Source organism: Rhinolophus hipposideros, assembly GCF_964194185.1.
Source record: "Rhinolophus hipposideros genome assembly, chromosome: 3".
Taxonomy (NCBI): domain Eukaryota; kingdom Metazoa; phylum Chordata; class Mammalia; order Chiroptera; family Rhinolophidae; genus Rhinolophus; species Rhinolophus hipposideros.
This window is the reverse complement of record NC_138049.1, coordinates 9,100,214-9,126,054: the sequence shown is the minus strand read 5'-3', so window position 1 is coordinate 9,126,054 and position 25,841 is coordinate 9,100,214. Positions and strand designations below refer to the sequence as shown.

Genomic DNA, 25,841 nt, shown 5'->3' with positions numbered 1-25,841 from the left:
CTCTCTTCCCTTTCCACAGTAATCATGGAAACCCGTGTTGCCATGGCGGTGCCTTGAGAGCAAAGCAAGCTGATGTACAGAGCCAACTTATGGGGGACAGCTTCCCTAGGGTCGTGTAAACCCATTTTTCACGATTTTACGTAAGACAGAAATAAACTTTTGTTATTTTCAGCCACACATTTGGAGATTGTTTTCTACTCCAGCATAACCCAACCTATTCTGATGGACATTAATGGTGAAGAATTACAAAACAGACATAAGGCATGCTCTGATGCCCTTCAATGGGACATTAAATTTGGCTGAAACATGGTTGAATAAAAATTCAAAGGCTGGACAAAGGAGAAGAGGAACTCTGTGAAGAAAAGCTTAAAAAGCTCTGGAACAAATGATCCACCATCCTTCCCATTTTCAGGGCACTCAGCACATTAGTTAGTTCCATTATATGACACTGCTTCCTGGGGTATCAGAACGTTCCTAGATGTTTTTAATGAAATAGTATAGGAACTGTGAACAGCATGGTAAAGGGTCATTTTGGGGGGCAGATCACTGCCCTATGTCTCCTTGGTTAAATTAAGCAGGACTGGCTTAGGTTAGACAGCAGCTGCTGGTATCTTTCACTTCTGATTAGGCCTGCTGATATCCACATGGATCCTGAGGTACGTTTGAACATACCATTAATATTCAATTGCATTAGGAAAGCTAACGTGAATAAAATAATCTCAACTTATTTTCTAAGTTATTAATACTATCATTTAGGTAAAGGTCAGACAAGCATCTTCACTTTCTCCTAAACCCTCACTGTATCACATGCATGAAGTCTAGAATCTGTAGTAAAGTCAATTGATTTAGGAACAAAAGTGAAATACGTAACTTTCTGAGAACTACAATCCCTGAAGTACTCATTAAAATGGCCAATTTTAACAACAGGGCACAATTCAAAAGCCAAAGCTTTCTGTTAAAGTAAGCAAGGTAAATTGCGCAGCAGTGACGACCCCGGAGCGTGTTAGGGCCAGGGCCCTCTCTGCTGCTAAGACTCAGCCCAGGAAGAACAATTTATAACATGCTTCTTGATTTAAAGTGCTAACAGGTCAGGTTCTCAGAGGCACTTCTAAAATGATTTCAGTCAGGCTTTATTTTCAGTAACTGCAAAATGTGGGGATGTTTTTCTCTGCCAAATAAATGACAGTAACTGTACCACCTCTGTCAGGCCTCTTCCTAAAAGCTTTGTATTTTCCTGCATTAAAGACTTCATAACAGCTACCAACCTGATCACTATAATTTCTGTATTTTAACCTAATGATCCTGCTTCACTGGATGAAGGTACGTGCACACATGCACGCGCACACACATATACACACCCCATACGTATACACAGGACCTACTTGCAGCTACCATTTCATGATTTTTTAAAGGCCCTGCTGATAGGTTGTCACAGGAGAATGAAAGTAGCCGATGGCTCTGTACTTCTGTATGTACATTTATTTTTACATTGTAGAGAAAGTTAGTTTTTAAAAACTATGTAAGTGAAACAGTACATAAACCATCCAGAACGAAAGAATTAACATGTATTTAATTTAAAGAATCAGAATTTCTGTTAACACAGTCAACATCTACACCCTACATTCTTTTGGACCAAATGGCAACTACACTTATATATTCAAGGCAAGAACTGGTACCTCAATGGTATGAGAACACCTTCTTTGATGAAGTCACTTAGGATTGTTAAAAAACTCTGGATACTAAATAAAAGAGCTGGGGGGCTAAACAAACGGGAGTCACTCTACCCCGTTCCTATTTCCAACTTTTAGGAATCTAAGTTTATTTAAAAGTTGACATCCATAACCCCATTAACCACTGTCTCTTCTGCAATAGCTCTGGAATGACAGATGTAACGGCTTTAAAACTTGAGGTCCTTCTGAATCTCCCAGAGCGTCTCTGCACTCTTCTTCAGACGGGCCTCCTCCGCAGGGGTCAGCTTTACCTTGACGAGGTCGGTAATGCCGTTCTCTCCCAGGACGCAGGGAACACTGAGGGACACTTCTTCGCGTATCCCATAGAGACCCTTGATTATGGTGGAAACCGGATGCACTCTCCTAAGGTTCTTCAAAATACTTTCCGTTAAGTCAGCGACGGACAGGCCGATGGCCCAAGAAGTATAACCTTTCGTTTTAATAATCTCATAGGCGCTGGCAATCACGGCCTTGTGGACGTCTTCCCACCGCTCAGGATCTTCCTCAGTCCCTACAAGCGAGTTCACCTCCCTCAGCGGGACCCCGGCCACATTCACCCCACTCCACACAGGGACACTCGAGTCTCCATGCTCTCCAAGGACCCACGCGTGGCAGCTTTCAGAGTGGATCCCAAGCCTCTGCCCAATCAAGAAGCGGAAACGGGCAGTGTCCAGGTTACAGCCACTTCCAATGACGCGGCTTTGCGGAAGTTTACTAATCTTCCAGGTGACGTAAGTTAAGATGTCCACGGGATTGGAAACGACAATCAGCTTGCAGCGCGGGCTGTGCTGGGTAACCCCGGACACCATGAGCTTGAAGATGGCCACGTTTCGCTGGACCAAATCCAGGCGTGTCTCTCCCCTTTCCTGGCGCGCTCCTGCTGTGATAATCACGACGCTGGAGTCTGCAGTGACACGGTAGTCTTGGCTACAGACAATCCTCGGCATTTTCACGAAAGGGCTGCCGTGTTGCAGATCCATTGTCTCGCCCTTCAGTTTGTCCCCGGCGACATCCACCAGGGCAAGTTCATCACTCAAGCCTTTCAGCAGGATGCTGACAGCACAGGCCATGCCAACCGACCCCGTTCCTACAATGGAGACCTTGTTGCGATGAATGGCCTCCTCTGAAGCTACTGGCTTTATAAGCTCGCGCTTGACAGTCGCCATCGTGGACACGGGGACAACGCGCCAGGCGCCCCGGTGTGGGCTGCAGAATAGCTGGCGGGGAACCGGCGCCATCCCCAGACCCAGGAAATGCGCTCTGGCAGCGCCTACTGTCCGGCTGGCCCACAGGACGCCCACAGCCCAGCTCATGGCCACCCACCCGAGAGGTGGAGCAAGAGAATGGAGGAAAGCGGCAGGCAAGCTTTCAGGCGCGAAGGAAGGGAGCGGGCGACCGTTGGCCACCTCCTGGGCTTGCTACTGCGGCTGCGCGCGGCTGTGCCTCCACCTCCTACTGCGGCTGCGCACGGCTGCGGGGGGGCCGTTGGACACGCCCTCCGCCTCCTACTGCGGCTGCGCAAAAGCAGCTCGTGAGGCCTCGCAAGGGCCTCCCGGAGGTCCGTGTCCCGTCAGCTCTGCTCGCACTGAGGCGGTGAAAGGGCTTTTCTAGCAAATGAACTCTGGAGTCCAAGTGTTACAAAACGTGAATTCTCTTCAATATTTAATGTGTATAACAGACCAACCCAGATCCCTGGCATTGCTGTACTTTTAGCATGCATGCCAAGTTAAGAAACGCTCTCATTAAGTACAGATGAAAAAGGTTCAGTTTTTTGAACTGTAACCCTGCCAGGCAGAGGAAAGCTGCCCGCACACTGTGCGTGGCCTCGGGCACCGCGTCCTTGCACGTGCACAAGTGGGGGTCCTGCGCTACGTGGCGTCCTGTTCCAGAGCCTTCCGTTTGGAAAGCGTGCTGCTCCCTTTACGCCAGTCACGACCTGACCCCAACCCCGGGGAAGTCACGGGCTTATCACGGGCTCACTATGCACTCGTCCAAAACTAAACCCCGAGCAGAAGCCGTTAACTCGCTCACACCGGAGGAGAGCTGATGATTGACAGTCCTGATTACAAAATATTTCTCAAGTAGAAAGCTGTGGATGATGTAGCCTTCTTTGCAATGAAGATACATCTTCAATGTCCTTAAAGCGGCAAATTTTAACTCCTGCACAAAGATAAGTGATTAAAGCAGTAAAATAAAATGTGGTTGACCCTTAAACAACATGGCTTTGAACTGCACATGCCCACTTAACGGATTTTTTCCAATTGACCCACACAGTTCAAACCTGTGTTGTTCAAGGGACAACTGTATTAGCTAGTACAACAACACATTGGTACATCTTGCCTTCCAATGTGTTTTTCTGGTTATTCTTACAAATTTCCTTTCAAGTTTCTAAGGACATACGAAACTTTCCATCTGATGAAATATATACTCTAATAAACCCAATAAACTATAAAAGTCCAAATAAAATTAATGGTACTTTCTCCCCACTTATAAACAGAATTCTGACCATGTAAGGATTGCTCGAAGCTCTCTCCTTCTAAGAGAGCAATGTGCTCTCTCCTAATGGGGCTCTTGGTACACGCAGCAAACTCCCTCGTGGTCAGCAACAAAAGATTGCAGTTTTAGAATACTGAATCTTGACAAAATGATTATTTCCTATTCCTTGAAAAGCTATCCTCATTCTTCCTGCCACTGAAATGGAAGAGAGGAACAATAAGCACAGAAGTTGGGGAGGGGTGGGAAAAGTGTGCCAATTAGCCACATTGATCCTATCTTAGTGTGACTTGCTGGCACTTGAGCAATGATCAGACACACTGTTTAGATGGTATAGTCACAAGCTCTGTGACACAAGAAATGGTAAGAGCGCCACATGAGTTCTCTCCACACTATGTTAACCATTTGCCAAATTAAAAATGGGAATTTAAAAAATGATCATCTTTACTTAATGGTGGCCAACATTTTAGAAGGATCCTTTTAAAAGACCAATTTTTGATAGCTATTGTTTCTCTTATTTCCGTTATAACTAGAAATATTTTTATCTGATGCCTGTTCCCACCTTCCTATAATGATTCCTTTGACCAGTCAAGTCATTTTCCAAGATAAGTATTCTTGCGGATGAAATTCAAGGGCATAAATACTCTTAGCTAGATAGCTTCTTTCTATAGTAATTTTCTTTCTAGAGTTTGAACCTCTTCAGAAATACAATTTCTATGAGAGCTGCCTCTTCAGTTTTTCCCCTTAACCACAACTAAATCAATTTTGAGGGGGGAAAAAAAAACACTCTCCAAAATAAAAATACCTCTAACAAAGCAGTTTTTTTTATGTCTTAGGATAAGAAGGAAAAAGAAACTAAGAAAGATGAAGAGATGTACATGACCTCCACGACAGATTTAGGTCTACTCAAAGATGTTAGAAGCCAACTATAACTAGATATCTCCATACCCTAATGATTTTCTACCTTAGGTGGCCTATTATTTCTTTTGAATGGAACACCTAACTCATATTATCTACTAAAAATGCAGTACAACATTATAGCCAATGGCAGGATTATGCCATGATACTTTTGGTTACCCACATAGGGATGGAATGAAGCAGGAAACGAAGATGCCCAGCAAGTCTCTGGACCAAGAATGGTTACGATTAAGTCATCCTCTTCCTTCCACCCGGACTCTCACACCCAGCAACACTAACCTTTTTCTATCCAGGAGTCCAGTTCAAATACAGATGCTCCTGGACTTATGATGGGGTTACATCCCGATAAACCCATTGTATGTTGAAAATATCGTAAGTCAAAAATGCATTTAATACACCTAACCTACTGAACATTACAGCTTTGCCTGGCCTACCTAAAATATGCTCAGAACTCTTACATCAGCCTACAGTTGGACAAAATCATCTCGCTGCCACTGCCCAGCGTCACAAGAGAGTATTGTACCACCTATTTCTAGCCCAAGAAAAGATCAAAATTCAAAATTTGAAGTACACTTCCTACTGAATGCATAATCACTTTGGCACCATCAGAAAGTTGAAAAATCGTTAAGTCAATCCAGTCGGGACCATCTGTATTCCATCTTCTCCTAAATCTTCTACAATGCTCCAAGCAGAATTGACATTTTAGAAAACCTATACCACCAAAGTACTCTGTAATTTGATATAATTACTTAGGAATTTGTCACTCCAAAAGGGATCACGTTTTATTTACCAGCATATCCCTGTCCTCTAGAACAGAGCTTGGTCCATAAATAGGGATTCAGTAAATGTTTGTGGTAGAAAAGAATAAGTAAATAACTATAGAAGTGGGTAAAATAAGGCTAAAGCACTACAAGGTGAGAGAGAAATGGAAAGGCACTAAATAAAGGGGTAAATAAAATGTGTAGGTGTCTGTTTGGGGTTTCTTAGCAAGGTTGATGGATAAATTTCAGATAAAGCTATGGGTAAGCTAAAGATTTCTTAACTATTCTCAAAGCCAACACCTACCTTTACCAAGTTAGAACATACAAAAAAAAAAAAAAGAAAAAATACATAGTGCTTTAAACACAGTAAATGCAATGGCAGACAGAATATTTTTATCCTTTAAAGTTATTTAAAATGTTTTTTTTCCTTGGAAAGCTTTAAAAATATTTATGCACAAAGCCCTCGATTTGCAAAAAAAAAAAAAAAAAAAAAAGGCAATGAAAGCATGTTAATTAATAAGCTGATCTAAAATTGGCTATAAACTCACTAGCATGCAAGTAGGGTATTATATAAACAATTATTTTAAAAGTCTTCTTTGTGATTTGAAAGTTATAAATGCAAATTGCAGTTTTAAAACAAATTAGTGGGCTATAATTGTATTGCTCACAGATACTAAATCTATATAACTATGTAATCTTTGTGTGGGGTTCTTTACAGATCCCAGCACCTGAAAGCATTATCCTTTGTCAGCAATACTGGGAATGCTGAGGAAGGACAAGAGCAGGGCCACAAAGCTTTGTCCCCTGAATAGAATAAAGGCAGACTGCCAATTCAAAAATCAACACTGGGATCAACCTCCTATTGGTGGTATTCAAACATTATGGCATGAATTGGCAAGCTCTACTAAATCACCCAAATCTCACGTTTGTTCTTTAAAGGCATCATCTTAGACATAACTTTTGGTGCAATGTAAACGAGCTGCTTGTATTACTCAAAACGGGAGAAAGGAAGTATTTAAATGTGGCACAAAACATGAAAAACAAATTAAGTCATTAGTATATGTGTAAACATCCCAAATTGTATCTGAAAATTGGGAAACTTGAACTTTATAGCTTTTGACTCTAACCGCATAGGTGTTTTATTAATCTACTCCATTTATTTCCTGCCAGTGAATTAGTAACAACAGCTTTATTCATCGAAAAAACAACAACAAACTGACAAAGAACGTCTTTGTGTATGGAAGTTACTTTCAATTTGAGGTAAAAACATAAGTTACCTTATAAACTCAAAACCGCCCAAACAGATTAACTCCATGATGTAAAGGTTAAAACTGAACTTGTCTCCAAACTGTCTAGGCAAAGAACAGAGTCAGCAGCGGGGAAGACGGGAAGAGGAAGGGATATTCGGGGATCAGCAAGTCCAAGGCTCAGAGGCGAGGAAGAACATGGCCTTTCAGCTTGGCTAGAACTGAGCGTGATAAAGCTTATGAGACACAGCTCGGCTCTCAGCCGAAGCACCACTGACATTCTGGACCCTTCTTTGTGGACCTGTCCCGCGCATTGCAGGACGTTTAGTAACATCCCTGGCCTCTATCCATTAGACGCCGGAAGCACCCCCGGTCATGACAACCAAAACCGTCTCCAGACATTGCCCCTGGTTGAGAAGCACTGAGCTAGTGAGTAAGCAGGGGCCAGATCACAGAGGGACTCATAAACCATTTCAAGGAACTTGGACTTTATTCTCAAGGGAAGAGGGAGCCACTGAAGTGACAGAAGCAGTGTGATCAGATTTCATTCAACAGATGTTCACTAATACCCACTCTGTGCTAGGCACACATATGGTGCTGAGGACACAACAACGAACAAGATAAATGAGGTCTCCACTCTCAGAATTTACATTCTTTTCGCAAAGACAGATAAACCAAGAAAATGGTCAATATAATCTCATTTAGCGATAAGTGCCATGAAGAAAATAAGATAACGTCAGAGAGGAACTGAGTGGTGTCAGTGAAGAGGCCACTTTATTTTAGACCAGATGATCTGGGGAAGGTTCTCTGAGGAGGTAAAACAAATTCGGGTTGAAACCCAGGATGGCAACACAGCCAGCTGTGCTAAGGCCCGGGGGTGGAGATTCCTGGGCAAAGCCAGAAGGCCCTAAGCAGGACGAAGCCTGGCAGGTTGAAGGAACAGAAGGGCAGTGTGAGGGGTGAATGTGGCGGTTCAAGATGACGTTTGGGAGGTAGGTGGGCCTACATCCTGAGCGACTTCAACAGAAGCCACCGAACAGTTTTCAATAAAGGAGTGACATGATCTGACCTACATTTCAAAAATATTTCTGGCTGCTCTGTGGAGAAAAAATTCTGAAGGAAGTAAAGGAGAGGCCACTTTCCTAGACAGGAAACTATTTCAATACACGAGGAGAAAGATGAACAGAGGTGGAAGGACGGACGGAGCCAGGCTTGTTTAGGAGCAACGCTAACAAGCAGGACTTGCTCATGGATCAGATGGAGGCAGTGAAGGGAAATGAGACTCTACAATGATCGTCTGCTGGGTTTTTCACTTAAGCAATTGGGGGATGGGAGTGGGTAAGACTAAAGGAAGAGCAAGTTGGGGAGGAGGGGAGGAAACCAAGAGTTCCAGTTAGGACACGGAGCACTGACAGACCTGTGAGATAAACGTGAAGATGGACAACATGCACTTGTGAGGCAAATCTGAAGGTCGGGGTGGAGCTATGTATGTACGTGGACATCATCAGATTGTAGACTGTTTCAAATGGCAGGAACTACGGCATTTAAATGAGCGCACCAATGGATGGAGAACAGAAGAGTCTAAGTAGGAAGCCACTGGACACTGACGTTTAGAGGTCTCCCAGGAGAGGAGCCAGCAAAGGAGACAGGCAAAATGGCCAGTGAGGTAGAAGGTATCTCAGAAGCCAAAAGAGTTCATTGAGGGAAGAATGCTCAGTTGTGTCAAGTGTTGTGAGAGGTCAAGTGGCAGAGGACAAAGACAAGACCTGGATCTGGCCACAAGGAGGGCACTGGTGACTCTGCCACCAACAGTTTCAGGGGGTGCTGGGAAAGAAGCTGAACTGAGGAGAGAAAGGGGAGGAAGTGAGACAGGCACCATGGGCAACTCTTTCGGGAAATCTGTTCTGTGAAAGGAAGCAGACAAATGGGCTGGTAGCTGGAGAAAGATGAGAAATATTGAGAGAATTTTCAGAGGCAGCAGGAACTAGAGCATGGCTCCACACACTGTGGCAGAGGGAAAAACTGACGGTCAGGGAAGGTTGAAGATAATTAAGGAACAAGGTGCTTCGGTAGATCCCAGGGGTGACACTGAATGCCCATAAATGGTGGGTGGAGGGGAGGAAGGATGGGGGCCATTAGGTAGTAGCATGGCCGTTTTACCCATGAGGACATGAAAAAAGGCAGTGAGTGCCACAGACGCAGGTGGAAGCCTGGGGAAGGGGAAGCCCGGCGCACTCCTGCAGTGGCGTGGAGAAAGAATTGCAGAGAGGCAAGGCGGGGGCAGGGAGAAGAGATCAGTTGTGATAATATATAAATATATCAACACATACATTTTTTTCATAGTTTTAGATATTCCTAAGTGACTAACCAATAGTAGGTACCTTTTCAAACAAAGCTTCAGGGGAAAGCATACGCTATCAGGTCTTCAAGCCACAATGCTTTACGGCGAGATCTGCTCATGTGAGTCCAATTTTCTAGGCTCCGTGAAAGAAAGAAGAGCAAAGAACAAGAAAACCCAAGTGAAATCAAGGATACCTCTCCTCCAGTGGAATAAGTCTGGGAACATTCTTGGGGTGATTAATCTGATCTGTGTCAGGCCTCCAGTAAGAAGCCTTTTATAGCAGAGCTTATCTTTCTTAGCAATTCTGGCACATTCTCACTTTATAAAATGCCTGGGGCCCTATTTTACTTATAAAAGGAAACTAGTGGATTTTTAAAAGAGCTATCTTGGCAATGTGCCAAAACAGCTGACTTCCCACCCCCCAGCTTAGGGAAAAAGTGCATTGGTTATTATCTCCCCTTTTAAACTGAGCCAGTCCCTGTGACGAGGGCTCTCTGTCACCAAACTGCTCCCCCCACGCACGTGAGTGCCTCTCACCACCGATGCCAGGCCCATTAGAGCTTCATGGGAAATAAGGGTCACAGAGATATTCTCGTCACCTCAGACCTGAATTTAACTGATGCACAGTGCCACTTCCAGTTAATTTGAAAATGATTCCAGGAAAATATTCCTCAATGCTTAAGCTTTTTGAGGCCAGAGAGCTTGATAGAGGGAACTATCTCTGCAAGATCATGATGACTCCGTGTTGTGGATGTTCCAGTAAGCACTGTCGGGAAGAGGAAGCAAGGCTGGGTCTGCTGACGAGGTCATCAGTGTAAGAAACTGAAGCCTGCTTCCTGGGGGCAGAAGCCTGCAGAGGCCTTTGGAAGCACTGAGATTACTGAGATTAGATTCGGGGGGCGCAGGGGCGGCAGAAGGGAGATGTTTCCCCCGCTTTTCAGACTTCTGCAGGCCACTCAGAAGTGGCTACCCCTAAACAATTTGCTAGGAGACTCACATTTGCTTTTAATCTTTGACCTTAATCAATGAAAAGTATATAACATAAAGTCTATTTCCTTCTTAGATATCTTAGAAGTTAAAAACTTTTAAGCGTCTCTAAAGATTATTTTACATATGGGGTACTAGCATTCATTCTACAATGCTGCTTCATTTGAAATGACTAAGACAATGTAGGAATAAATGTATTTAATATGAGATACATCAGAATGCTGGTAAAAACTGAAATTAGCAAAGTCAAAAGAAACAGATTTGACTGTGATTAGCAAAAGCCCTCAAATTGGTTAGAAGGTAATGAAGAAGTGAGCTAAATATTAACATAAAAACTATGCCTGGCAGCAGCTACAAAACAGTGCTAGAAAAAAATGAATTTTATTAGCATGCATCCAATATTATCTTAGAGGAAAGGTATAATATCACTTCTCTTATAGGATGTTTCTTAGAATAGGAAAGTTAAATGACAATTTTAAAAGAAATATTTAACATATGTTTTATTCATCTGTTTTACTTTTATTTTTTTTTAAGAAAAAGAGGCCTAAGCTTTTCAGAAAGAAGAAACCAATGTCAGCAGATGAGGAGGCAACACTGGCCCTGGAGAGTAGGCATGACTGCAATCACAGATTATTTCTGTAAAAGCCTTTACAGCAGCAGGGCCTTCAGAGACACGCAGTAAAGGAAGAAAGAGATTATTTTCCACCTATCAGATTGGCAAACATTTCAGAGTAATAGAAGCCACTAATGGCAAGGGTGCCAGGAAACTTGTATGCACTGTTGACATCTTCTAAATTACATCAACTTTCCTGGAGGGCCACTTAGCACAAATATCAAAAACATTTTTAACATGCCCTCTGATTCGACAATAACATCTTCTGTCCTTAGGAAAAATTTCTTGACCAAGACAAGTACAAAAAGATGTACGCCTATGAAGGTACACTCTGGTGTGTAACAGTGAAAAATTACAATCTAAACACTGTTGGCAGGAGAATGATTAAATAAATTATAAAACACAATAGAGTACCATGTGGCCCTTAAAAGTGATGGAGATTTATATACTCCACAGCGCAAATGTTCCTACGACTATCCAGTGAAAAAAGGTGCCAGAATAGCCTAGTAAAACAGCATTTATATGCGATTATGTGAAGTGCCTATAGAAGGTCTGAAGATATTTCACTGTAATGGGTGATTATAACTCAGTGAGATCTATTTCCTTTTTTGCACTTTCCTACATTGATTCTTTTTTCTAAAAAATAATGAAAATATATTTTTACAAAAAAAAAAACCAAAAGCCGTCTCTGTTAAAAAAAAAAAAAAAGATAGGTCCAAAATATATTTTTCTTTAAAAATAAATACCAATATATGGAAATAAAGACAAATACCTCTTATCCCCAGGGTAAAAGGGTAAGCAAAGCAAAAAACTCCCTTCATTTATAAGTTAATTTTTAAATATACATCTCTGGACAATTTAAAGAACTTTTGTTTGTTGGTGTTTTTTTTTTGCCCCCGCCTGGTTTTTAAGCCATTAATTCTCAGTCTAGTTGTAGGGCGCAACTCCCTGGCCCATGTGGGAATCGAACCGGCGGCCTTTGGCATTAGGACCACGGTGCTCCAACCACTGAGCCACCAGACCGCCCTAAAGTATTTCACAATAACCAAGAATGTTTTCATTCATGGTTTTATTACTATTGAGGTTAGCTTCTAGGAGGGCAACAACTCTAAATGATCTGTAAATTCTAACTACACCAAGTATCATGAATATATTATAGACAAACCACATTAAACATTAGCAATGTGCAATTCTAACCAGAACTTTGAGAACATAACCTCACTTCAAAAAACAGAACATGGGTCCACAGACATAAGAAGCTATACAACTTCCATCATATTAAATCAGGATTAGTTATACACCGAATGTTTTTCCTTCCAGGGGGAAAAAAAAGGTAAGATAGTCTAACCATAACTCAACTTCTTCAGAAATCCTTTCAAGTATCAATACCTACTATAAATAATAAAAGGTAAACAAAGTGAACAGGCCATTGCTCTTGAGTAACGTATAATAAATAACTGTAGGAGGCATGGCTTTCTTTTAATAACTGGGGAATTAATTACCAGTTGGTATCACTAAAGGTCCTATTTACTGACTGAAGAGCATTTACCTCAACTATTCTCTAAACTTCAAATGTCTGCCCTGATAAAACGATCTAATCCCAGGGCATGGCATGCACTCATGTGGCCTGAAGGTGTCGGTCTCCCAGGACCATAAACCCACAGTAATTGTTCATTCTTTTCATTTAAGTTACTGTGATAAAATTAATGTTGCCTCAGTCATAATCAGATAATAAAATACCATAATTTAAAGTAATTGATGAACCCATACTAAGCGATCAGGCCAAGGCTGGTCGGGGGTGGAGCTGGTGAGGCAATGCTGACTGCTACGGAGGTGGGGAAGGTCCTCTCTTAAATTCTGGGCCCACTTGTCCGCTTCAATCGGCTGACAGGACTGGTTCCTCTCTCTCCTTTTTTGGAACCTCTGATTTAATGATATACCATTGTGTAAAATACAAATTTATAGTTATATTTGATGTGTTATACATATTCCATGTGAAATGAAATACTACAATTATGAATAAACAAAAAACAAATCTAAAATATTTCTAAGAATCTGAAGAGCTTTGATTTAAGCCTTTTCTACATGTTCTCTTTCAGGCCAGCAGATGTAGCTGTGAATTAGAACAGGGAATGTAAGCTGTTCTCCGTCAGCCATTAGATGGCACCCTTCTTTTTTTTGAACTGCGTTTATATTGAAGATTTAGTGTAATTGAAGGCAGCTATCCACAATTATTTGACACTGGAATTGATTTTGATTTACCTGCATTTATCTGGAATGATCATCTCAATTATTTATTGAGTGTACAGACTTAACCATTTCTGTTCAACATTTTCTGACTAAGACTGTTTCCTTAGTCATTGAAAAATGACATGTCCTAGTAACAGGCAGTAAATTGTGATAAAAATTCATCACTGGATTCAGAGCAACCTCAGTTACCACCAAAACTCTCAAATGCAGGAACTCTCTAAATGTAGGGCTGAAATATACCATATTGCTCTCCACAAGCCTCAGAGCAGGGTCACGTAGTAAGAATGTGCTTAGAAAGTCTTAAAACCTAAGCTTTCTATAGGAAGTCGACTAGAGAGCCCTGCCTTAGCACGGTGCCTAACTCAGGGTAGCCCCGCAAACATCTTCTGAACGATCAAATCAGTAAACACTGCTGGTTTTAAAACATGTGCCTTTGACAAAGTATCAGTGGTCTGCTTTTCTGTGAGAATTCTCAGAGGAGGAGCTTAAACTGACACACGGTAGGGAGAGTGTATTTACAGTCTCTCTTTTTAGTCAAAGACAGGAAGATACAATCTAAAAGGGCCCCAAGTTATCCTAATATTCAATAGGGCCAATCAGCAAAGAATTTTTCTCCCCTAAATATTTTTTTTAGACAACAGTCCTCTTATCAGTTCCATACACCAAAGAAGTTCACACTCTAGAAACTAAACTAGCACAGTCTAGCCCATAGAGCCCAAGGTCTCATGCATATAATTTAATTTAAATAACCTAAGTTTGTTGGTCTATGAAAATTTACCAGCAGATTCTTTAAAAATAAAGGTTAGTCAGACTAGGAGAAAAGTAATATTTGTTTGTCTATCAACATATTTTGAATGAAAAGCATAATGCCTATGTTTAGTTATGATTAAGCCAAATGTGAAAACCTCAATCATGTGGGTAATAGTAGCAATACCCATGGCTCCAGCAATCCTCCTCTTCCTCCCCTCAGCGTGCACTCCCCTCAGCATGCACTCCACTCAGCATGCTGTTAATTCTCCCTACGTAATATCTGTCAGTCTGTCTCTCTCGACCCCAAGTCCCCCATCTAGCTCTGACCACATTTCTTTTCCTTTTAGCAAAACTCAAGGTGTGTTTATACATACTGCCTCCAATCTCTCTCCTCCGTTCTCTTGGATCCCCTCCACTCACGCTTTACCCATCATTGACGCCACATTGCTAACTCATGAACAATCTCATGTGACTTGGCTCCAGCATACACCTCCTCGAAATGTTTTCTTCACCTGGCATTCAAGTTACCATTCTCCTGGCTTTCCCTACTTCTTCGGCAGGGAAATCTCCTTTGCTTTCTCCCCACTCCCCAACTTCTAAACCTTACAAGTGCCCAAAAGCTCCTTCCTCGAGCCTGTTCTCTTTTTTTTCTCTCTACATTCACTGACTTAGTGGGCTCACCTGGTCTCCTAGCTTTAAATACTATCTGTATGCCGATGAGTCTCAAATTTATATCTTTACCTTGCACCTCTCCCCAGAATTCCAACCTTCTATAGCTAACTGCTTACTTGACTCTCCTCTTGGCTATCTAACTGATATCTGGCAAGTCCCAGATTGAGCTTCTGACAATAAACCCCTCGCCTGCTCCTGTCACACTGGTCTCCATCCATTTTCCAGCGGTCAAAAGCCTTGGAAACATCCTTAACTTCACTTTTTCTCTCACCTTTGGCATCCAATTGGTAACAAATGCTTGTTGACTCTACCTTTGAAATATATCCAAAACCTCTTCCCATCAACTCCACAGCTGCCACCTATTTCAAACCACCATCAATTCTTACCTGTCACAAAGAGCCTGGCCCACAGAACTTCCTACCAGTAGTTTATTTAGAAAGAAGCCAATCATTCTGAATGCACAGCTCTTTAGCTTGGGGAATAAATCACACACACACACACACACACACACACACACACACACGCACACAAGCTTTTGGATTTTCTCTAGTAATATGTAAACACATTAATAATTTAAATAAGAACTTTAAAATGTTTTAACTATTTTAGGATATTGATATATATGGATGTCAAACATCATAGAAAGTTGCTCCATATTAAATAATTTGACTGAACAAGTAGCTAGTGCCAATTTATATGGCATGAACATTGCTATGAACTGGTCACTAACTTATATTTGAAGTTTCACCATCTTCAAATATTTATTTACATGATTTACTAGTAATGAGAAGTTGCCTAGTTGTTAGTAAGAATTGAGTCACATTCTCTGTCATTACTTCCCAAGACAGAGAACAAATTATACGCCATTTTGAAAATCACAACGATTTAGATCGCAGAAAGAAGAACGAACACTCCAGATACCAATTCCAGGACTGTAGTTACTTACACTGTGAACGCCTAAAGCTTTCCAGATGGCAAAGCTGATCACACCAACCCCACACCAGGCATACAGGGAGCCCCATCCCAGGGCTCGCAAGGCAAGGGAAGACCCACTCTCCGGGAGAGCAGCGGTAGCCACACTTCCCTGCAATGAAGACAGAAAGGTTCAGATACAAAGCATCAGTTCACAATGAATAAATATTTAGGGAGTGTTTGAAATGAATGTGAAAAAAAAACAACACAAAAAACCAAACACACACTAAAATACCCCAAGAGAAACTTTGGAAGTTTATATAAAACTATTTATAACTTATATTTGTTAGTGAAAATGAACATTTTCCCAAGTTATCATGAATCAAATACTTGTCTTTTGAATTGTATATTTATGTTAATTGCCCATTGAAAGTTTTCTTATTTGTATATTCTATTTATATATTAATGTTCGTTAGTCCTTATACCGATCATACATACTATCCTATTTCCCTAGTTTGGTTTACTTTTAATTCCTTTTGTGTTTGGTCAAAGTGCATTCTAATGCTTTTTAAGCTTATTAAAATTTCCCCTTTACTAAAGTTACAATCATTTCTCCTTTTTTTTTTTTTAGCTGTATTTTTGTTTTAAAATTCTCTCTTCTTTTTACCCTTAACTCTTTAGATCATCTGGTATTTATTTTGGTTTTGATGGAAGCTGATGAACTAAAAGGAGTTTACTTCCCAAGTAGCTTAGCAACTGCCCCAGCACCACTCTATCCATTACTCCTCCTCCTCCCAGCTTATTTGAGAAAATTACATATAGAGAGGTTTATTTTTAAGCTATTTTTTGAAAATAATAGCTAATTTATTGTCTAATTTATTGTCTATTTTTTATGCCAGAACCACAGATTTAATTATAGAATCACAAAAACTCTTAATACCAGAAAGTGTATCATACTCATTACTTTTCTCAAAATTTTCTTTGCTCTTTTTGCCTACTAATTCTTCCAGAAAAACCCTAGAACATTCTGTCAAGATTTCTCCAACCCCCCAAACAACTGGAGAAAATGCCCATACATTGGTATTTTCATTAGAATGACATCAAACTAATTAGCTAATCTGATAAGAGACAGCAAGTTGATAACATCCTATCTTCCACCTGGCAATGTATTTCCATCTAAGTCCTTTTCTTTTTTTAGAATACTTTTGACAGTGCTCAACACATTTCTTAATAGTTTCTTTACACACGTGATTTGTGATTGTGAATGTTACTGATAACACACAGAAACTCCGTTTATCTGTATTCCGTGCCTAGCACATGCCTAGACCTAGTAGACACTCAGTATTTGCTGACTTATACTTTTTGTAAATATACCTTACACCCAACCAAATTTTCAAGAAATTTTTCTTTAGCCATTTTCTATGACAAAAACAATATACTCTCTGATCTAATTAATTTCCTCCTGTTGCTGTAATTTCAGAGTTGTTCCCTAGGTACCACAGAGCTCACATAAATGCACTAAGTTCTAATTGGCCTAAATTTTCATCCAGAATAGTAGTACGACTAACCAAATATTATTAAACCAAATAAGTGCTTTGGCTTACATTTTATTTTAGAAACTTAAACTAAAAATTCCTTATTTTCCTGGGAAGGACAGAAATTATATATGCATTATATATATATATATATATATGTGTGTGTATATATATATATATATATATATATACACACATACACACATATATTTTTAAAAGTATACATAAACCCACATTTGTTTTCCTAAATCAAGTGAAAAAGATAACTATGTATAAAAATAACTCTTAATGGCATAGCAATATTCCTAATAAAATCTTAATTTTGTCAAACTTTTACATCCTTTTTAAAAATAGTACATGCTATATTTGTATATCACCCTCAGAAATTGATTGAGATGAAATACATTATTATTACTCATGTCTACATACTTCCAAAAATGAATTTTAGTGGAAATTATATTAAAAATTGATCTGTCCTTATTATTAGGTTTTTAAAAATCTAGTCACAAGCTTTTTCCTCTGGTTTGTATGTCACATGACCTCCATAAATCCTACTCAGAAGTTTCAAAATGAACATTGGCTGACTAGCTGCAGGGAAAGACTGACTTGCCAAAGAAACATGTTGTTTAAAAAATTTTTAGATATAAACACATATGCTAGTCACATACAGATAATGCAAGCTACATTTTCCCTCACTGCCATATTATTTTTTAAATTTAAATTAAAACGAAGGCATGTGCATATGAAGTTGACATTAACAAATCACATTGTAGTTATGGTATTTAATATCCCCTAGATAAAACAAAAATTATTTTCTAATTGAAAACTGTCTTTACAATACATCTGATGCCTAAAGACATGAGTGCTCATTATCTTCTAGCAGGTGACAAGAATCAATCTATTATTCACAGGCGCAGGAAAGATCAAGAGCAAACTGTTCGGTTTGGCAGAAAGCCAACTGCATACCTAAGAACAAGGTTCACTTTTTAGTTTTCTTCAGTTTAATGCAAACCAGATTTGATATTTAAAAAGGATGTTCAATCTAGTTATTACCTCTACAGAGCATTCTTATCTGATATCACATTTTGATATGTCCTTTACATCACAGAAATACTGGCTGTGCTTTTATAACGTATACAGTGTATTTTTTTTAAAGATTTATTTTTATAATTTCTCAGAAGTTGTAGCAATAGCAGAAATTCTGATGACGACTTGCCCTTTTTATCTACTCATCACATACATGGGTTTTGAAATAACTCAGTTATTTGAAGAACTCTGCCATGCTATAAAAGTAGGGGCACCATGTTAATTTAGATAAGCAAATTATTTGAGTATGTATATATTATTTCATATTTGCTTTAATTGTTTACCAAATAGATATATAATATGTACATTATTTTCACTACTGCTGTTATACAAATGTGACATATGTAGCAGTTTTTTCAAAAACCTTGATCTATTTTAATCAACCAAAGAAACTCAAGAGTGGAATTTTTTGGCCACCTTAGCTTGCACCTCTTTCTGTTTATTCAGAGAAGGAGGAAGAAAAATGAACGCTCATTCAGCACTTACTACTGCTCTCCTTCAACTCCCAGTTTCCTAGCATGAGATTTGGTTAAGAGAATGCAAATTAACACATTAAAGGAAGAATTATCATCCTAAAATAACAGTATAGGCCATCCCCAACTGACAGTTGACCATTTTAAAGTCCTTTTGGGTTGTGATATGAATCTGTATTATGGTTAAAATCTAGATTCTCAGGCTAGTGGACAAAAGTCTATTCAAATAATAAACCTGCTAAAAAAAAAAAAGCATTATTTAGTCACCAGACGTAATCAAAGATGGACAGAGTGCCATGGTGAGCAAGTTTCTTAATCTCTCTGTGCATCAGTTTAATGGGCACAACAGGACAATACCGGGGGTGCCAAAAAAATGTAGACAAGTGGACACTTTGGTCAATGTTATTCAAGCAGTTGTTCTCCGTAACCAGCAGTGTCTGGATGCTGATGGGAACCACTTTGAGCACCTCTTGTAATTGCAGAAGTCAAATGTATTCATCTTGTATTTATCTTTTGTTATCAGTATATAATGTATATATAATGATATTATATATCAGTATATAATGAGTATTACAATTTTAACAGCTTTTTCCTTTCTTAAAACGTGTATACATTTTTTTGGCACCCTCTGTATAGTACCTCAAAGGGCTGTGATGGGGGTAAATGAATCCTAACCCTAAGAACAGCAGCTAGCATGTGGTAAGCACTCAAATGTTAGATATTAGAGAAAAACGCCCGCAGTACACTGCCTGAGTGGTAGTAGTTTAAAACTGGTGCTTGCTCAGGATAAACCCAATAACTGCTCCAGAACCTCTGAGCTCCTCTACAAATCACTTTAACTCTCAAGAGTCTGGATCAGTGTAAATTAGAGTAATGCTCTAATTTAAATGTTTTCCCAGAGGGGAGGCAAAACTTTACATATTTAACCATCCCGAACAGTGGTTCCCAAACTTTGTAGTCTCAGGATCCATTTATACTTAGACCTAAAAGATTTCTGATTATATCAATTATATTTACCAATATCTAATATGTATTAAAAATAAAACTAAGAAGTTCTTGAACTTTATTCATTTAAACATAACAAACTCATTATAGATTAATATAAATATATTTTTATAAAAATAATTGTCTTATAAAACAACAAAATTTAGTGCAAAGAGAGGAAATCTTTTACATTTTGGTTAAATCCTTTAAATGTCTGGCTTAATAAAAGACAGCTGGATTTTCATACAAGATTCTGTATTCAACCTGTTGCAGTCTGAGTTTTTGTTGCAGTGCAGGAATAAAATCTAGCCTCTCACAGATACACGGTTGGAAAAAGGAAGAATATTTTACTAGCCTTCATTCTCTGATACTACACCAAAACTCAACAAACAGCTTCTTAAGGTTAGCTGCAGTACAAAACCAGAAGTCACATCAATGAATTCTTTTGTACTTTGTAACCTTGAAATCCATTAGTGTATCCATACATCATGATCATTCAGAAAATAGTGATTTAGCAAGTCATACAGATCTTTCAAATATTGACACCATTTATTAAATATTTTTTAAAATCACATCATTAATATCACCCCCAATCTCATCAGAAAAGCCTTTAAGTATTGAGCAGCTGTCAAGCTGACAATGGCAGATACAAGTTTTCTAAGATCTAATTTTCACTTGAAAGCTCAAAATATCATTGGCAAAAAATACGAACAACTCTTTGCTTGAAGAGACAGGCTCATTTTGTTAATTTTTAAGCAAGTGTCTGCCAAATACCCACTTCTGAATAACTACAGTTTGTCAGTTGTTCTTTCAGGTAAAAATGATATGCCATGAAAAAAAGCAACTAGTTCAGCATGCAACTCAATCACACAATTGTTTTTCCTCGAAAAATAAATCTTACTTTGGTATAAAGCAGAAGTGCTTTAATGTGTACTTCCCATTTCTTCACACACAATATTAAAGAGGTATGTTCAAGGGTCAAGATTTAATGAAATTAGTAATTTTATGCTTCAATGAGGACATCTGATGCAATGATGGCTATTCTTAAAAAATGACAGATGGATGGTAATGAAGAACACAGTGACTCCTAGTACAGTTTGGGGTCACTTCCTAGATTACACCAAGGCATTGGCAGTTTTACCCCCCATTGCTTCTGTACCATCAGTGCAAATGTTTTAGTATTATTATGAAAAGTTTTGACTTTACAGGCCCCAAAAAGAGTCTCAAGGATCCCCGAAGTTCTGTGGACCAGTTTGAAAACCACTGTGTTAGACCATAAAGGGCATGTGTAATAATCAAATCTTAGAACCACAAAATAGAATGCAAAATTGTGAATACCTGTATATGCTTTTTTTTTCCTGAGAGAGAATTCCTAGCTTTCATCAGATTCTCAAAAAGATCTGACCCGAAGGTATGGACACTTAAGCTTAGAAATCAACCCAAATTCCACTATTAAAGCCCCACTATCTGTCAGGTTTTACTGATTTCTTCCACAAGATATATTCTGCTCTGAATATATCCTATAATATAGGAGGAGATGACCATGAGGTTCATAGAAGTGATCTGGGAAGTTCCATATGAGCCCTGATGTTCAGAGGTGGGTCCAAATGCACTTCTAATGTGGTCTCTTCACATTACAGTATCCGTAAGGCTTAAGTATGATTATGAGGTTATTAAAGGTACTACATGTAAGTGGAAAGGGAATTCAACTGGCTTATGATTTTTCACATAACACTGTTCTTCTAAAGCAAACATCAAATTGTAATCACATAGTTATCTGTGTGAATATTTAATATCTCTCTCTTGCACTGAGGCTAGCTTCCAGAGGGGCAGATATGTTTTGTTCACTTTTATATCTCTTACACCTACCTAGCATAGTGCCTAACACACAAAAGAGCCCAAGTTAACATTTGTTGAAGCAATAAAGTCATGGATAAACCATATGGGGTGGGAAGGGCAGAGACAGTATAATACATAAGAACAAGTAACTACAAGCAAATATGAAGAAAATTTCTCATCAACTAGGGAAATGACCGACATGAGACCATGACAATGATTGCTCAATCTTGCTCATGGAGTAAGGATTTTCTGTGTTAAGTAATCATTGTTTCAAAATTTACTGAGCACCTACTATGTGCCAGAAACTTTTTTAGAGAGGGGTGTTGCAGCAATGCACAAGCATGTATGGTCTCTGGGTTCAAGAAGCTGACATATGTTTTAAACTGATACTGAGATGCAGTTTATTTCAACATTTTAACATCTCTGAGTTAGAAATACCTCTTGAAATCAGTACTGTGTCAACAGTTTAAGTGGCATCACTTTTTCTTTCTTAGTGGTACATAAAATATTAGGGCCTCTTACAACTGGCAGTGAATCACCTCGATTTACATCTAAAGTCATGGTGTGAATAGGAAGTGTACTAGATGAGCTTCTCAAAATCTTATTCTGCTAAAATTTAAGAAAGCACATAATGACTTCTTTCCAAATGAAAATAAAGACCGTTGATTAATTTGTGCACTTCTGTATACAGGTTTACTTCTAAAAGCAATATGAAAGGGCATCAACATTTTTATTTTTCCTATGCAACACAGCTGTCATTTATTTGTAAACAATAACAATGCTATGAATGGATTTCGGCGTCACAAACCTTATTGAACCATTCAGGGCTTTTCTTTTTAGCCAGTGATAATGTTGTAACAAATCCAGCTAGCATTCCCGCTGCAGCAACAGTGCCCAGGAAAATTCCACCTGTCAAGAGTTTTGGGGGGGAAGGCGTGGAGGGTGGGGAGAGAGATTAAAGAAAAAAAAATAAAGTTAAAAACACGTACACTAGTAAGTTTCAGGTACTAGTTAAATTCCATTCAAAGTCACTTCTGCAATTCGAGAAACGAGGCTCAGCAGCTCTCGTCAAAGGTAAACGACAGAGGCTGTGAAACGCACGTGACCTCACGACCTCTGGTTCCTGAGGTCATTCTGGGGTATCCTTCTCACGCGCAGAGAACCGGCGCGGGTCCCTCCGCCGGGGCCGCAGTGTGGAGTTCCTCCCGGGGAGGAAAAACGAGACAGTGGAGATCAGAAAAGGGAGGGCGGGAGAGCAAGTGCAGAAGGGATGGGGGAAATGCAACCGCGGAGCAGCTCTCCGGGCCAGCCGGGAGCCCAGGGGAGACTCCACCTCCCACCACCACGCACCCTCCCGGGCCGCCGGGCCCCACGTGCTAAACTCGGAGGCAAATCCAAGCAAAGGTCTCCCAGGGCGGGGTACAGGTGGGAACGCCCGCTCCAGCGCAGGCAGCGCGCGGGGGCGAGCTCGCCCCGACTCCCGCAGCCCACCGTAACACACCTTTAACCACGAACAGCCGGTCGTCGGCGGGTCCCGCAGCCTCCAGCCCAGCGGCCCGTCGCCCAGGCCCAGCGCCCGCGGTCTCCATGTTTCTGAGCCTCCGCCACTGCGTCCGGCGCCAACCGGGCCCGGGTGCAAGCGAGAGCGAGGCGGACGAGAAAGGTTCCGCTCGCAACTTCCGCTGTACAACCTGAATACCCGTCCGGAACGGCCGCTGTCCCCAGACCCTGTGTCCTTCCCGCCGCAGGACGTGGAAGATACGGTAGCTGCACCTGGTGTCCGGAGCCCGGCCCCGGGGCGGTGTCCGCCGGCCCCAAGGTGACGATCGCTGCTCTTCCCTACGGTGTCTGCTGGAAACGGCGATCAGCCCTGACTCTAGGAGGCAGTGAGGGGCCGCGGACGGCGCCGGGGACGGGCCCCGCCGGATCGCAGACCCCGAGCTCAGTTTCCTGATCAGCCTTGAACCACGTGCCTTAAAGCAAGGGTTTGGCCAGCGCCGCAGCTCGCGAGTCTGACAAACAGGCCGTTGTCGTCTTCTGAGAAGTTTCATAATAGTTTCCACTTGGGGTGTAAGGGACAGGTTCCGTCCCTGGAGGACGCTCAGCCTACCAGCTCTTGGGCGACGCGCCGCCTTCCCCGCGGTTTGATGACCAGCCCGTGGCGGGAGTGGACGGCTGCTGGAGCGGGGCTGAAGCGAAGGGTGCAGCTCGGCGGCTGGAGCAGAGGAGCGCTGGGGGGGGGGGGGTCGCTGGCACGTGCCGGGGGCCGTGCTCCAGCTGCTCCGGCCGGGGGGCGCGGGCAGCCGCGGGCAGGCCTGGCTTCCCGGTGGGAGGCTCCTTTGCAGATGCTGCTGGATTTTGTCCGTGGCCGCGGAGAGGAGACTGGCAGTCGCAGAAACTCTTTCCAGCCTCACAGACACATGACAGCATCTTTGTATTTTTTATGACTTTCAGGTGTACAAAACAATGCAATAGTTAGACACTTCACTCCTCACAAAGGAATCACCCCACTCCCCCGATCGATTGCCCCTCTGACCTCATATGACAGCATCCGTCCTAGGAGGCAATCTGTCATTTGTTTATTCCGAACCAAAAGGAAAAAAAAAAGCCATGAACTTCTCCAAGATGTGGACGGAGATCTTTACTCATTTTTATATTCAGTGTGTCACCTAGTTGTTCTTATTAAATAAATATTGGATGAATGAGTAAATGAATGCGTCAGTTTTGGCATCAGTTAAATGCAGTTAATAGCTAGAAGCTGGCTCAGGTCCTAAACCACTTTTCACCTCTGTGAACTTGGTTGCATTATTTAGGCTCTCTATACCTCAGTTTCCTCATCTGTAAAATAAAGAAACTGATAGTACCTACTCCTTGGGTTGCTGTGAGAATTAAATGCAGCAATGTAAATAAGAAGATAGCATAGTGCCCGGCTCAAATAAATACTCATACATGTTAGCTCATATATTTCATGTGGGTGAAATCACAAAGAATTTATCTAAACTTTCAATTCCTTGGAAACACAATGCCAAAGTCTGAAACGGCCCTTTAAACTGGTAAATGCTGTGTTAACTTGTTGAAGATCTTGAGGATTTAGCTTTTTTCCTTTTCCTCATAGAAGATAACATTCACTGAGTGCTCTCTATATGTCTAAGTGCTTTGAGACCCTGATATATTTGAGACCCAAGTATATTATCTCATTTAATCCCCATAAAGTCAGAGAGATTAACTTCCTCAACTCACATAGCTGTTAAGTGGCAGAGCCAGGACTGAAAAACAGCTTTGTTCGACTCCTTACCCACTGCCCAGTGGTCCTCAAGCTTGAGCTTGATAATTGATAATCGGAATCTCCTGGAAGGGCTTGTTGACCACAGATAGCTGGGCCTCACTCCCACAATTTTTGATTCAGTTTGGTTAGGGTGAAGCCTGAGAACTTGCCTGGCTAATAAGCTCCCAGGTGATACAGATGCTGCTGGTTCCACATGGAGAATGTCTTTTCTCTGCCATGTTGTTACAGGTTATACACCTCTTGAGATCCACTTTAACACTTGGAATTCTGCTCTCCTGAGACTCTTAGAAAAAGTGCAGGCTCCTTTACTCTCCCCGCCTTTGCTGTCTCCCCAAGAAGCACAGAAACTTTTTATTTTAAGGAGTTTATTACTATTTACTGAAAGGAACAGAGAGAGGCTACATCTTTAAATCTCGGGACATTACAGCGTCCTATGCTGTAGAACCTGTCTCTATTTTGAGACAGTACCTACCAGTCCTGCTTTTATTCCTGAGGATGAAGTTCACAAACTTCTACCTTCTTTCTAACTCCCAAAGATAACGAACAACTTTCCTCCTTCCTCCTGAAAGCTCATTTTCCCAGTAGAGGGCAGAAGAGGCAATTAAGGCAAACCAATAGATAACCTTTGCCTTGGGTGAGCAATTTGCATTTTGAGGAGCCTCCTCAGATACACACCCTGAGGAGGAGGGACAAAGAGCTCCTTGGACCGGACCGGGCAGCTCGTGGGGGAATTATAACCTCGCTCCTCACTGGCCCCAAGCTCCTGCCACTTGCTCTGTTCCAGGTCCTGGGAGAGGGTGAGTACAGAGCCTGGGAACCCTATAAGGCACAAAATGGGGAGTCCCTGGCCCTGAGATTAGAACCACATTCCAGGCATCCCAACTTAGAATGCTTAAAGAAAACAGATTTGAAAGACAATGTTACCCAATGTCCCATATTTCTCCAGTGCACACAATTAGGTACT

General features: G+C 41.0%; 2 protein-coding genes across 2 annotated transcripts in view; both read right to left on the bottom strand.

Moving 5' to 3' along the window:
• The window catches only part of TMEM242 (transmembrane protein 242), a 29,990-nt gene extending 6,283 nt beyond the window's left edge, over positions 1-23,707 (bottom strand). Inside the window, exons 1-3 of the mRNA XM_081045362.1 lie at positions 23,093-23,707; positions 22,400-22,500; positions 15,709-15,846 (exon numbers count right to left, since the gene is read on the bottom strand). Coding sequence (XP_080901488.1) covers positions 15,709-15,846; positions 22,400-22,500; positions 23,093-23,642 — 789 coding nt within the window. The 5' untranslated portion in view covers positions 23,643-23,707. The remainder of the gene's footprint in view (positions 1-15,708; positions 15,847-22,399; positions 22,501-23,092) is intronic.
• LOC308496320 (L-lactate dehydrogenase A-like 6A) lies at positions 1,459-23,441 on the bottom strand. Its single transcript, XM_081045361.1, has 4 exons — positions 23,093-23,441; positions 22,400-22,500; positions 15,709-15,846; positions 1,459-3,890 (listed from the first exon to the last, which is right to left on the bottom strand). The coding sequence occupies exon 4, from the start codon at positions 3,041-3,043 to the stop codon at positions 1,898-1,900; it is 1,146 nt and encodes a 381-aa protein (XP_080901487.1). The 5' UTR covers positions 3,044-3,890; positions 15,709-15,846; positions 22,400-22,500; positions 23,093-23,441; the 3' UTR covers positions 1,459-1,897.
• Positions 23,708-25,841: the final 2,134 nt, after the last annotated feature.

What these genes read in the sequence shown, in the direction of transcription:
- LOC308496320 (XM_081045361.1), bottom strand. Translation starts at nt 3,043, where the DNA reads ATGAGCTGGGCTGTGGGCGTCCTGTGGGCCAGCCGGACAGTAGGCGCT.